At 40.9% G+C, this 12,299-nt stretch overlaps 1 protein-coding gene across 1 annotated transcript in view; it reads left to right on the top strand.

Moving 5' to 3' along the window:
- The window catches only part of LAMA3 (laminin subunit alpha 3), a 259,483-nt gene that overhangs the window by 197,479 nt on the left and 49,705 nt on the right, over positions 1 to 12,299 (top strand). The window contains 9 exon segments of the mRNA XM_014479149.2: positions 1,068 to 1,118; positions 2,541 to 2,692; positions 6,427 to 6,537; positions 6,642 to 6,753; positions 6,960 to 7,127; positions 8,665 to 8,861; positions 10,277 to 10,393; positions 11,632 to 11,786; positions 12,032 to 12,173. Of these exon segments, the coding sequence (XP_014334635.2) occupies positions 1,068 to 1,118; positions 2,541 to 2,692; positions 6,427 to 6,537; positions 6,642 to 6,753; positions 6,960 to 7,127; positions 8,665 to 8,861; positions 10,277 to 10,393; positions 11,632 to 11,786; positions 12,032 to 12,173 (1,205 nt within the window).

Raw genomic sequence — 12,299 nt, 5'->3', positions numbered from 1 at the left:
TTTTTTTTTTTTTTAAAGGATGAGTAAGAGAAACCTATGATTATGTATAATAAAGTGTACGCAAATATACACTGGGGACACATTGATTGTCTTTGAGTCGTAGGATCAAGGATAATGTTTTATCTCATTTTTTCTGATCTTTCCGAATTTTCCATAGTAAACTTATGTATTTTTTTACAATGAAAAGCAAACATGGTTTAAAACGTATCTGTATACAAACAAAGTGTAGAGTATTGCCTGCCATTGAGAACACACCTGAAGGCCTCCTTGCTGCATGTTTAAGAAAGTTTCGAGTTTAGAGTTTTCCTTTGATGAAGTTAGATGGTTTTTCAGAGGGAAATGAGAGGACATTTCAGTATTAAGGATGCATGGTATGGGGAAAGGAGTAGAAGTTAGCAGAGTGAAGAATGTCCAAGGATGACCGTTAGGCTTTCCTGTCTGTAGCTGAGAACCTCAAGATTTAGCCGTAGCTAGTCCACTGTGTGTGCATATCTCCCTTATAGCATCTGTCACACTGCTGTAAAATGTGTCTACCTCCCCTGCAGGACCATTACGTTCCCTGACCATTAAGGAGCATTAGTTCTCTGACCAGAGATTGAACCCGCGCCTATAGGACAGCAGAGACTTTGTCTTCTATCTTTGTATTCCTGCCCCTAGCACTGGGCCATGGAACTTAGGGAGTGCTCAAAGGCACTCAGTGAGTGTCTATTGAATGTTCTCGAATGATATTGGAAGAGACATCAGCAGTTGTATAAGAGGCCACCAAATGAAGGCAACAGTAACAAGTTGGAGTGTTAACTTCATAGGAATCACATGACCCTTTGGAGAGAAGAAGCAATATATCATCAGAGAGGCCACAAGAGACATTCCTGCAGCCAGACTGCTGGGATCCAAGACAGCTCTCAGAACAGTGGCCCCAAGGGAAGGAGGGAGAAGGGAAGAGCTGGCGATACTGGGTGGTTGGGTGACTGAAATTTTCTGAAACTAGCTTTCCTAAAAGCCGAGTTAAAAAGTACATGAAGAGTAAGTTTAGTAGCACTGCCTTCTTTGTTTACTCCTCATTTCAGACTGCATAAACCAGGAACCCAAAGATAGTGGTCCCGGAGAAGAATGTGACGGTGAGTAAAGAAAGTGGCTCCTTCTTTCCAGGTTGTGGGGTTCAGCTTCAGATCTGTGAACCCCAGACTGTGACATGGGAAAGCGCTGGTGGGAGAAGGTGGGAGGAGGTGGAAGGAGGGCTGTGTGTGTGTGCTAAGTCGCCTCAGTCGTCTCCAGCTCTGTGCTACCCCATGGGCTGTAGCCCACTAGGCTCTTCTGTCCATGGGATTCTCCAGGCAAGAATACTGGAGTGGTTGCTATGCCCTTCTCCAGCAGGGCTACTTAGGGTCAAATCCAGTCTCTGCCAACTAATATCTGTCTGATCTCATGCCAGTGACCTTGCTTCTTCCAGCCTGTTTCATCATTTGTACAGTGGTGAAACTGAGGTTAGTAATAACTATACTAACCTCATATAGTTGTTGGAAAAATGCTTATGAATCCCTTATCATGATTCCTGGTAAATAGCAAGCACTCAGTAAATAAAAGCTATTTATTATTCCTTTTCCCATATACGAAATAAGCAACAGGTTGCATAGGTTCACCATTTATTTGCCCAGTTGTATTGCTATATAGTTGACATGCTACATTGTATTAAAGTCTACAACATAATGATTTGATATATGTATAGGTTGTGAAATGATCGCCACAGTTAGTTAACATCCATCAACTCACACAGTTACAGATTTTCTTCTGTATATTAAGAATTTTTAAGATCTCCTTTTTTAGTGACTTTCAAATATATAATAGAGTGTCCTTAACTATAGTCATCATGCTGTGCATTTTACATGCTAAGTTACTTGTTTTTTATTTTTTTAAATGTTTTTCTTGGAGTATAGTTGCTTTACAATCTTGTGTTAGTTTCTGCTGTACAATGAAGTGAATCAGTCATATATGTACGTGTATCCCCTGTCCCTTGGGTCTCCCTCCTGCCCTCACCCCATCCACCCCTCTAGGTCATCACAGAGCACTGAGCCAAGCTCGCTTCACTATCCAGCAGGTTCCCCGTAGCTGGCTTGCACGTGGTGGTATATATTTGTCTGTGCCTCTCCCCCAGTTTGTCCCACTCTTCCCTCCCCCTCTTTGTCCATTCTCTACATCTGCATCTCTGTACCTGCCCTGCAAATAGGTTCATCTGTACCATTTTTCTAGATTCCACATATATGCGTGAATATACAATATTTGTTTCCCTTTATAACTGGACGTTTGTACCTTTTGACCATCCTCACTCATTCTCCCCACTGCACCATTTCTTTGTCAAATGCTCCCGTCTAGAGATCTCCCTTTTTCAGAATTGCATCCTTCTCTGAGAAGTCCCGGATGGGGATTTCTGCCCGTGATGGGCTATGTGTGTATTAACCGGGCTGCTGTGTGGCCCTGCGGCTTGGTCTGCATTCCTGTGGCTCCAGCCAGCAGCACGTGTGCCTCTGATTGTGGCCCCACAGATTGTGACAGCTGTGTGATGACGCTCTTGAACGACCTGGCCACCATGGACGACGAGCTGCGCCTGGTCAAGTCTCAGCTGCAGGGCCTGAGTGTCAGCGCAGGCACCCTGGAGCAGATAAGGCGCTTGGAGACCCAGACCAAGGACTTGAGGGTACGTACCCCTGGCGCCCACACAATGCCTGGCCCAGAGCAGTTACTCGGTGGATTCACAGATGCTGCGTGAATGAATACTCCTCATGCAGGGAGGGGTGGGGAGCTTGACTCCACTTAAGGTTCAGGGCAGCTGTCCTTCCTCTGCTCTAAATGAAGATTAGATTTCTCCTGGTGAAAAGTACAGTGAACACAGAACACTGACACTTCTAAGTGAACATTCCTTACGTACTGAATGTTTCTGGTCTCATTTTTCTCATAGTCTTTATCTCAGTATCTTGTGTTCAGAAGAGTCAAATGCAAATTTTGGTAAAATTGTCATTAATTCTTTTTTAAATGTTTGGTGGAATTTTCCAGTGAAGCCATGTGGGCCTGGAATTTTCTTTGTTAATTTTTTTTCTCTTAATTTAACTACAAGATCAATTAAAAATAGGTACTGGACAATTAGGATTATTTATTTCTTTTTGAGTGATATTTGGTAATATATGCTTTTCAAGTAATTTTTTCATTTCACCTAAATTATTAATACCAAATATATTGACATATAATTGTTTATAATTTTTCCTTATTATCCTTCTAATATCTGCAAAATCTGTAGTGATGCTTTCTCATTCATCCCGGTTATTGGTCATTTGTGTCTTATCTATTTTTTTAATTATTCTGGCTAGAGGTTTATCAATGTTATTGATCTTTTTATTTTATTGATTTCTGTTGTTTTTCAGTTTTCAATGTCATTGATTTCTGTTCTTATCCATATCTTTTCTTCCTTCTGCTTGGTTTGGGTTTAGTTTGCTATTCATTTTCTAGTTTCTTAAGATAAAAGCTTATTTCCTGATCCAAAACATTTCTTAATATAAGCATTTAGTGCTATAAGTTTTTCCCTAAGAAGTACCTTAGCTGTATCCCACACATTTTTAAGTGCCAATTTCCATTTTCATTCAATTCAAAAGATTTTCTGATTCCCCTTGTGACATATCTTTGATCGCTAAGTTATTTAGAGCTATATTGTTTAATTTCCAAACTGCAGATTTTCCAGTTAACTCTCTATTATTGATTTCTAGTTTAACTCTGTTGGGATCAGAGAAAATGCTTTATGATTCCAGCTCTCTTTAAGTATGTTGATACCTCTTTCATAGCTCAGAACATGGTCATCTTGGAGAATGTTCTATGTACACTTGGAAAGAAGGTAGCTAAGAGGGTATCCTGAGAAGTATTGGGGCTGAAAGTGCCCCATGGGCTGGAGTCAGGCTTCCTGGCTGGGGGGAATGGGGGCTTTTCTGCCTGCAAATGAAGACTGAAGAAACAAACTTGGAACTTCCCAGTTACCATTGTTAGGCAATAATTGTATGAGAACTAGGAAAGCTACAACCTTATAGCTAGGACGTGGACAAGATTCACAGACCAGGATCTGTGTTGCAATGTGACATTGTCAGCATCACCATAGTGTGCAAGTCCTAAGCTGCCGATATAAGACCTGGTCCTGGACTTGGGGGGCCAGGACCCAGGGGGAGCAGGAGTGATGATGACCCTGAGATCACCAGACAGGACACAAGGAGTGCAGGACACAAGAGACCCTCTCAGAATGAGCCTGAAAACACTGTGAAAGATAATGAGAAAGACATGCAGCAGAAGCAGCAGTCATGTGATGAGTCCCTGTAGCAAAAACAGAAATCACAGGACAGTCTGAAAACTACTTTACAGGGTGACATCCAATGAAAGAAACGAGAAATTAGAAAAACTTTTAAAACACAAGAAACCAAACAAGAAGAGGTAAATGTGAGAAGATCTAATTAAAAAATCACAGAAATTTAAAAAAATCTACTCAAAAGTAAAAAAATTTAGTAGGTGAAATGAACCCTAAGTTAGAAAGGACAGTTAAATTAAGGGCTTTTGGAATGAAGGCTGCTTTGAAACCATTAGTGGCTACGGTTGAGTACATACAGCAAAAATAAATAGTGCTGGAAAAAATGGCTCTTTTCCATCCCATGAGGGTAATTTTAGTGCACGGTTAGAAGGCTTAATATGGAGAGGAGAGGGGAAAAGCGTTTGTGTGTTCAGAGGGAAAAAATAAAAAGGCACTTTAGTGACTGATGTCATCAATACAGTCTTGCACTTTTTCAAGGAAGGGAAGGGACGAACATTGTGGTATCCATCCTGTGCCCAGGGCCCTTAAATCTTACAACACCCTGTGAGGGAAATAGTGCTATTTTTTATAGGTATGTAAAAGCCAAGTAACTTGCCTACAATCACACAGCTAGTATGTGGTGGTTCTAGAAGAATTCACACCAAGATGAAATTCTAAAGAGTATGTTCACCCACTATACCTCTTATCCAGCTGTTCTGACCTGCAATCATGTGCTTCGTTTTTCTGCAGCACAAATAGAACCATCTTCTTGCAATATCACACAAACACTGTGAAAACTGAGCAGGAATATGTATGACAAAGCAACCAACTTTTTTGAATGGTTCTGCATATACGTGACATTTTATAATACATTAGCCCACTTACCACCAAAAAGAACCCAGCAGCTTAATATAGCAACCCCTGATAGACAGATGAAGGAGATAAGGCCCAATGGGCTTGTCTATGAAGTGGTGGACCTAGGGTTTGGCCCTTAGCTGAAAAGCCTGTGTTTTTTTACCTGAGGCTGGCTCTTATGTACAAGTAGAGATAGTACTATTGCTTTTTCTTGTAAAAACTTTCAAGATATTAACACATTTTTTTCCAAAAAATTGAGGGATTTCCCTGGCAGTCCAGTGGTTAAGACACTGCTTTCAGTGCAGGTTTGATTGCTGGTTGGGGAACTAAGATTCTGTATGCTAAGTGAAACCAAATAATACGAAAAAGTTAAAACTTAAAAAAAGCAACAATCCCAAATTGAAAGTAATTGCTACTCTAGATATTACATGCAGCAATAGTAGTATTGTTAGTCACTAAGTCATATCTGACTGTTTGTGACCCCGTGGACTGTAGCCCACCAGGCTCCTCTGTCCGTGGGATTCTCCAGGCAAGAATTCTGGAGTGGGTAGCCAGCCATTCCCTTCTCCAGGGGATCTTCCTGACCCAGGGATCGAACCTGGGTCTCCTGTATTGTAGGCAGATTCTTTACCGTCTGAGCCACCAGGGAAACCCATATGCAGCAGTGTCCCCTCTAAAAGTAATGTTGCCATTCAGTACCCAAAAGAGGAAGGGGACCTGGATTTTGGTCTCACTGATAATCTGTACTTCCAAGGCATGGCCAAATCACCCAACTTTTTTAGGTTTCTGTTTTCTCGTTTTTTTCCTATTAAATGAAGGTATTCAATTTAATGAGTTCTGAGTTTTTCTCTTGCTCTATAATTCTTTGAATCTATAGATTATTTCAACAGAGTAGCCATAGATACTTGTTTTTAGCATAATCAAGTAAAATATAAGTTTAAAAATTGACTTTATTATAGAATTTAAAAATATATCAAGTAAGTAACATCACCCTCATTTCTATAAGGTTAGGTCATTAATTCAAATAAAGTCTCTTCTTGTCTTTAAATTTTCCTACTTTATTTTAGAACCATATCACAACATCAGAACATAAATTCTTCATGAGGCCTATTTCAAAGAACCATATTTTTTTCTAAGGAGCAGCACTGATCTTAATCAATGAATCTTTTCATATCATCACCAGGTTTACCAAGTTGATAAGACTTACTCCAGATTTCTACTCTAGAGTGTGATTAACTTTGTGTTTTACTTTCCAGAACCAGCTGCTCAGCTACCGTCCCACCATTTCAAATCATAAATCAAAAATGGATGGTCTGGAAAAAGAACTGAGTAACTTGAATCGTGAATTTGAAACTTTGCAAGAAAAGGTAATATGTTAGGTCAATAGCATTAACTCATTTTGCTTCAAAATGTTGCTAGTTTTTTCTCCCAACAACTTAATTTGTTGCTCATCAATTTACTCTTCATATAGGTTCAAATAAATTCCAGAAAAGCACAAACATTATATAACAACATTGATCGGACAACCCAAAGTGCAAAAGAGCTGGACTCGAAGATTAAAAATGTCATCCGGAATGTGCACAGTAAGAAGAATTACTCAGCCCAATTAAATATCTTTTATACTACTTTAGTCTTTGTTGTACAAAGAAAGAGTTCAGCATTATGAAAAAGAGCCCATAGTGATACTAAAAAACCAATACAAGCCCTCTATCAAAGTCCCTGCTTCTTTTCTTAGTGGTCTCCTGGAGTCCAGAATTCCCAGTTTAATAAATAGCTTGATGTTTTCCAGTTCTCGTGAAGCAGATATCTGGGACAGAGGGAGATGGAAACAGGTTGCCTTCAGGTGATTTTTCCAGAGAGCTGGCTGAAGCAGGGCGCATGATGAGGGAACTGAGGACCCGCAACTTTGGGAAGCACCTGAGGGATGCCGAAGCTGAAAGAAGAGAGGCTCAGCAAGGTAAGCACCCTTCCAGATGCTTGCATCCAGTCTGTTCTGACTGGCCTTGACATACAAGGCGCAGAGTACACCGTGCCAGGTTGGGGGAGGGGTCACCATTTCAGCCGGTATCACTGGTAGAGCATCATGTGGTACAAACGGGTAGCCCTTCCAGGTTACTGAGAGGTTGTGGAATAGAACTCCTTTTTCTTAAAAAACATTTATTACATTATAGTTAATTTACAGTGTTGTGTTAATTTCAGCAGTGACTCGGTTACACACACACATGTGAATTTTTTTCCATATTCTTTTCTGTTATGATTTATCACAGAGTATTGAATACTGGTATCTGTGCTGTTCAGTAGGACCTTGTTATTTATCCATCCTATATATAATAGGTTGCAGCTACTAATCCCAAACTCCCAATTCTTCCCTCCCCTACCCCCTACTACTTGGCAACTACAAGTCTGTTATCCATGCCTAGGAGTCTGTTTCTGTGTGTAGATAAGTTCATTTGTGAACATATCACACATTTAGATTTAGAGTCCACATATAAGTGATATCATATAGTATTTGTCTTTCTCTTTCTGGCTTTCTTTGCTTACTTTGATAATCTCTGTGTCTATCCAAGTTGCTGCAAGTGGCATTATTTCATTCTTTTTAACAACTGAGTAATATTCCACTGAATATGATACATATGTGTGTGTATATATATATATATATATATATATACACACACACACACACCACATCTTTATCCATAGAATAGAATATCTTACCATCATGCAAAAAAATAGTTTCTTCTCCTTAGATATTAGACACTGGTACCTCTATTTTGTTTTTAACTGCATTTTCACTTGATCTTAGCCAAAAGGCCGAGAAGCGATATTAACTGCATTTTCATTCTTCTTTCAGCTCTATTGCTTTCTCATTATATCATTTTTAATAGTCCCCTCAGCACCACTGGGGTTTTGAATCATACATTGATATTCTCATTACTACTACCAAAAAAATGGATGTACTAGAAATTAAGGGAATATATCTAAAGATTTGAACTAAGGAAAATGCCACATTAACTCAAAACTTTAAAAATAATAGGCCTATATTTTTCCAAATACTGAGCTTTATTCTCTAGTGGAATGACATATCAGTGGTTAATCTACAAATAGTGGCTTCTCTCCTTTAGCATTTGTATTGTTTAAATTTAATGTTAGCCTCGGAGACAGTATTAGTGATAGAAGGAGAATGTGCTTTATACTCTTCAAGTTCAGTTCCAGTTCCAAGGCTGAAACCTTGTCACCTAATTTCTCGGGCCGTCCGTTTTCTTATCTGAAACAAGAGAATGATAATCACTGTCTTCATGTGGTTGTCATAAAAGTTAAATGAGACAATGTGTACAGCGCACAGCATAACATAAACACTAGCCTCCTTTCTCATTCCCTTGCAAGTTCAAGGAAAACCATGCAGTGAGTAGAAAATTAGTTCTTCTGTAGTCTTTATAACTTAGTGTCAATGCACTCATTTCTCAAGTGGAAAACAAAAAGGTGATATATTTCAGTGCTGAATCGGATAAGGAGCTGGCTGGAAAACCACCAGATGGAGAACAATGGACTGGCGAAGAATATACGAGATGCTTTAAATGATTACGAAGCCAAACTCAGTGGCTTCCGTGCTGCTCTGCAGGAGGCCAGCACCCAAGCAAAGCAGGCCACCGGCCTCAACCGGGAAAATGAGAGGGCTTTGGAATCCATCAAGGTGAGGTCATGGTCAGAATCTGCACGGTTCAGTTAAGAACAAGCACAAGGGAGCAGGGAACTTTAATGTTAATCAAGTGGCAGTCAGGAACCTGTCTGTGTGGGAAACCCTAATCAAAGAGGAATGAGGCATTAAATGCAAAATCAAAGTATCTCTTATTCTTCAACGGCCAGAAGTGTTTCTGAACTTAAACCACAGGGAAAGCAGACCCCATCTCTTCACCCCAACTCCTGACTGGTAGAGGACTGGAGAAATAGTGCTGCCAAATAGTTGAAAAATTACTGTTGTTATAATTAATTCAAAGTATACAATATAGGTTTTAAATAACTGACATTTTGTGTTGTGTTGTGTGTGTGTGTTAATTACTTAGTCATGTCTGACTCTTTGCATCCCCATGAACTGTAACCTGCCAGGCTTCTCTGTCCATGGGGATTCTTCAGGCAAGAATACTGGAGTGGGTTGCCATGCTCTCCTCCAGGGGATCTTCCCAAACCAGGGATCAAACCCAGGTCTCCCACATTGCAGGTGGATCCTTTTTATTGAGCCACCAGGGAAGCCCAAGAATACTGGAATGGGTAGCCTATCCCTTCTCCAGGGGAACTTCCTGACCCAGGAATCAAACCAGGGTCTCCTGCATTGCAGGCGGATTCTTTACCAGCTGAACTACCTGGGAAGCCCAACATAGGACTGACCCAGCCCCCACCCCAAGAAAGAGGAATTTGGTAAAAGAAAATGAATAATATCTTCGCAGATGGCAATATGGTTAACTCCCAAAGGCGCTGCAAGTAATACCTCTGTTGGATTATGCCAAGGGGAGGGAGCAGGACCCAATTTTACGGATCTCTGAATTCTGGCAGCCTCTACCCTGGTTTCCTAAGGTCTTGTGTGCTTTTTTAGTAAATTTTTTTTTGGCTGCACCATGTGACATGTGGAATCTTAGTTCCCCAACCAGGGATTTGAACCTGCGTTCCCTGCATTGGAAGTGCAGAGTCTTAACCACTGGACCGCCAGGGAAGTCCTCCTGTGTGCTTTCTTATTGAAACGCCCCTACATCTTCATCAGGACCAGCATGTAGAGTGTACTGATGGTGCTGATTTGCTTAGTTCAACTCCCTCGACCTGATACACTAACCAGAGCTTAACTGTGCATCCACCTCAGTGGCCTGGTTGGCCCTAGTGTAGAAACCTCCTCCAATGCAACAGGGGTTGTTTCGTTGGCATGTAGCTTGTGGAAACTATGACAACACCTCCACATGACAAATTGAACTGATGTCTCATGACTTAGGAGTTTCCTAGATGATCTTTAAGTTCAAGAAGACATTTTGACTCTGAAATTACCTCTATGCTGTTGTCCAATAAATATGCCTGTGCCTTCTGACAATATATCATGCAGCTCAAAGATCTTTTTCTCTGCAGAGACAAGTTAAGGAAATGAATTCCCTCCAGAGTGACTTCACCAAGCGTCTAGCCACGGCAGATTCTTCCTTGATGCAAACTAATATTGTCCTGCAATTGATGAAGAAAAGCCATGAGGTAGAGACAAAACTTGTTTTCTAGAAACTCGAAAAGCACTTAAATTACATTTCGAGGAACTTATGAGATCGGCTAAACATTTTTTCCCTCAAATATACGTCTTTAGATGGAAGAAAATATACCAAAATGTTAACGGCGGTTGTCCCTTAGGGGAGGGGTGAATGATGCGTCTTCTTTTTTTCTCTCCCAAACTTTAAACTTTTTGTTTTGCATTGGGGTATAGCTGATTAAGAATGCTGTGGTAGTTTCAGGTGAACAGTGAAGGGACTCGGCCATACATACACACGTGTCCATTCTCCCCCCACCCACCTCCTAGCCAGGCTGGCAGGTAACATCAGTTATCCATTTTAAATATAGCAGTGTGTACATGACCTTCCCAAAGTCCCTAAGTATCCTTTGCCCCCAGCAACCATAGGTTTGTATTATATCTATTTGCCTATCTATCTACCTAATTTGCCTGAAATAAGTGAATGTTACTTTTGTAATAAAAACAAATTGTGCTAGTATTTTTTAAATATCATTTTCACCAATGAGATGAATAAGGTCTGAGGAGCTAATATAAAACAAAAAAGTGACTCCAGTTGATGACACTGTATTGTATAACTGAAATTTGCTACAAAAGTATAATTTAAATCTTCTCATCTTCACTCCCCAGAGAAGGTAAGGGGATAAAATATGAGGTGATTGATGTGTTAACTCGGTGGGGGGGAATCCTTTCACAGTGTGTACATATATCCAATCATCACTTTGTACACTTCAAATATCTTACAGTTTTATGTCACTTATACCTTCTTGAAGCTGAAAAGCAATTAAACATAAAATAAATCAGGCATACATTAATTAACAGAAGACATTTAGGACTGGTAAAAGATTGGCAATATTTCTCAGAAGCCCACTGGGCATTTTGAAAATATCTTTTATGTTTGCTGTTTCTAAAGCAGAAAAAGTGTTTAGGTTTAGTACAGTGATACAGTAAGGATAATAATGTGCTTTCATAAAATTTATCAAAGTGGGTACCCACCGTATGGAAAATGCTCAAAATGGTGGTGAAACTTGGGAGAATATTCACAGTGCCACTGTGTGAAGTAACCAGGGAGTAATTGGTGTAGTGAATGGGCTCAGGAAACAGTGTCTCATTGTTGCTTCCTGGAAACCTCATTTATGACAGAGTTCAGGAAAATGGCATATCCGTGCTTTGCTTAAATTGACACTATCTCTTGTTTACTTGGAAAATACAGGAATATGAAAAATTAGCTGTCACTTTAAATGAAGCAAGACACGAACTAAGTGACAAAGTGAGAGAACTTTCCAGATCGGCCAGCAGAGCATCTCTGGTGGAGGAGGCAGAGAGGCATTCGCAGTCCCTACAGGAGCTGGCCAAGCAGCTAGAGGAGTGAGTGGGCCGCCTGGGGGTCTGACCGCAGGGGCTGCTGGAGCCTGGTAGGAAGTATGGACCAGGGTAGGGGGGCGGCACCCAGGTCCCAGGTCCGAACCCAGCTGATTCCCAGCTGCATCTTTGGAGCAGAGGCTCGGAGCCCACAGCCCCAAATCTCCATCGGCCAAATGAATGGGGAGGTAAGGGGGCTTGGCTGCAGGCAGAGGCCACTGCTGGAGCCCTCCTCCTATACCATCTTCCAGGATCAAGAGGAACGCCAGTGGGGATGAGCTGGTGCGCTGTGCTGTGGACGCTGCCACTGCCTATGAGAACATCCTCAACGCCATCAAAGCGGCCGAGGATGCAGCCGACAAGGCCACCACTGCATCTGAGGCTGCTCTCCAGGTGGGTATCTGCCGTGACACCTTCTCTCAACACACTCTGGAGATGACTCACTTCTCTGTTTTCTTTCTGTGTGCATAGGGAATAGAAAAAAACAAAGCTTATTTTAGATCAGAATTTGTTATCTAG

The sequence above is a fragment of the Bos mutus genome, chromosome 24 (genome assembly GCF_027580195.1).
Source record: "Bos mutus isolate GX-2022 chromosome 24, NWIPB_WYAK_1.1, whole genome shotgun sequence".
Lineage (NCBI taxonomy): Eukaryota > Metazoa > Chordata > Mammalia > Artiodactyla > Bovidae > Bos > Bos mutus.
This window is presented reverse-complemented; position numbering and strand designations above follow the sequence as displayed.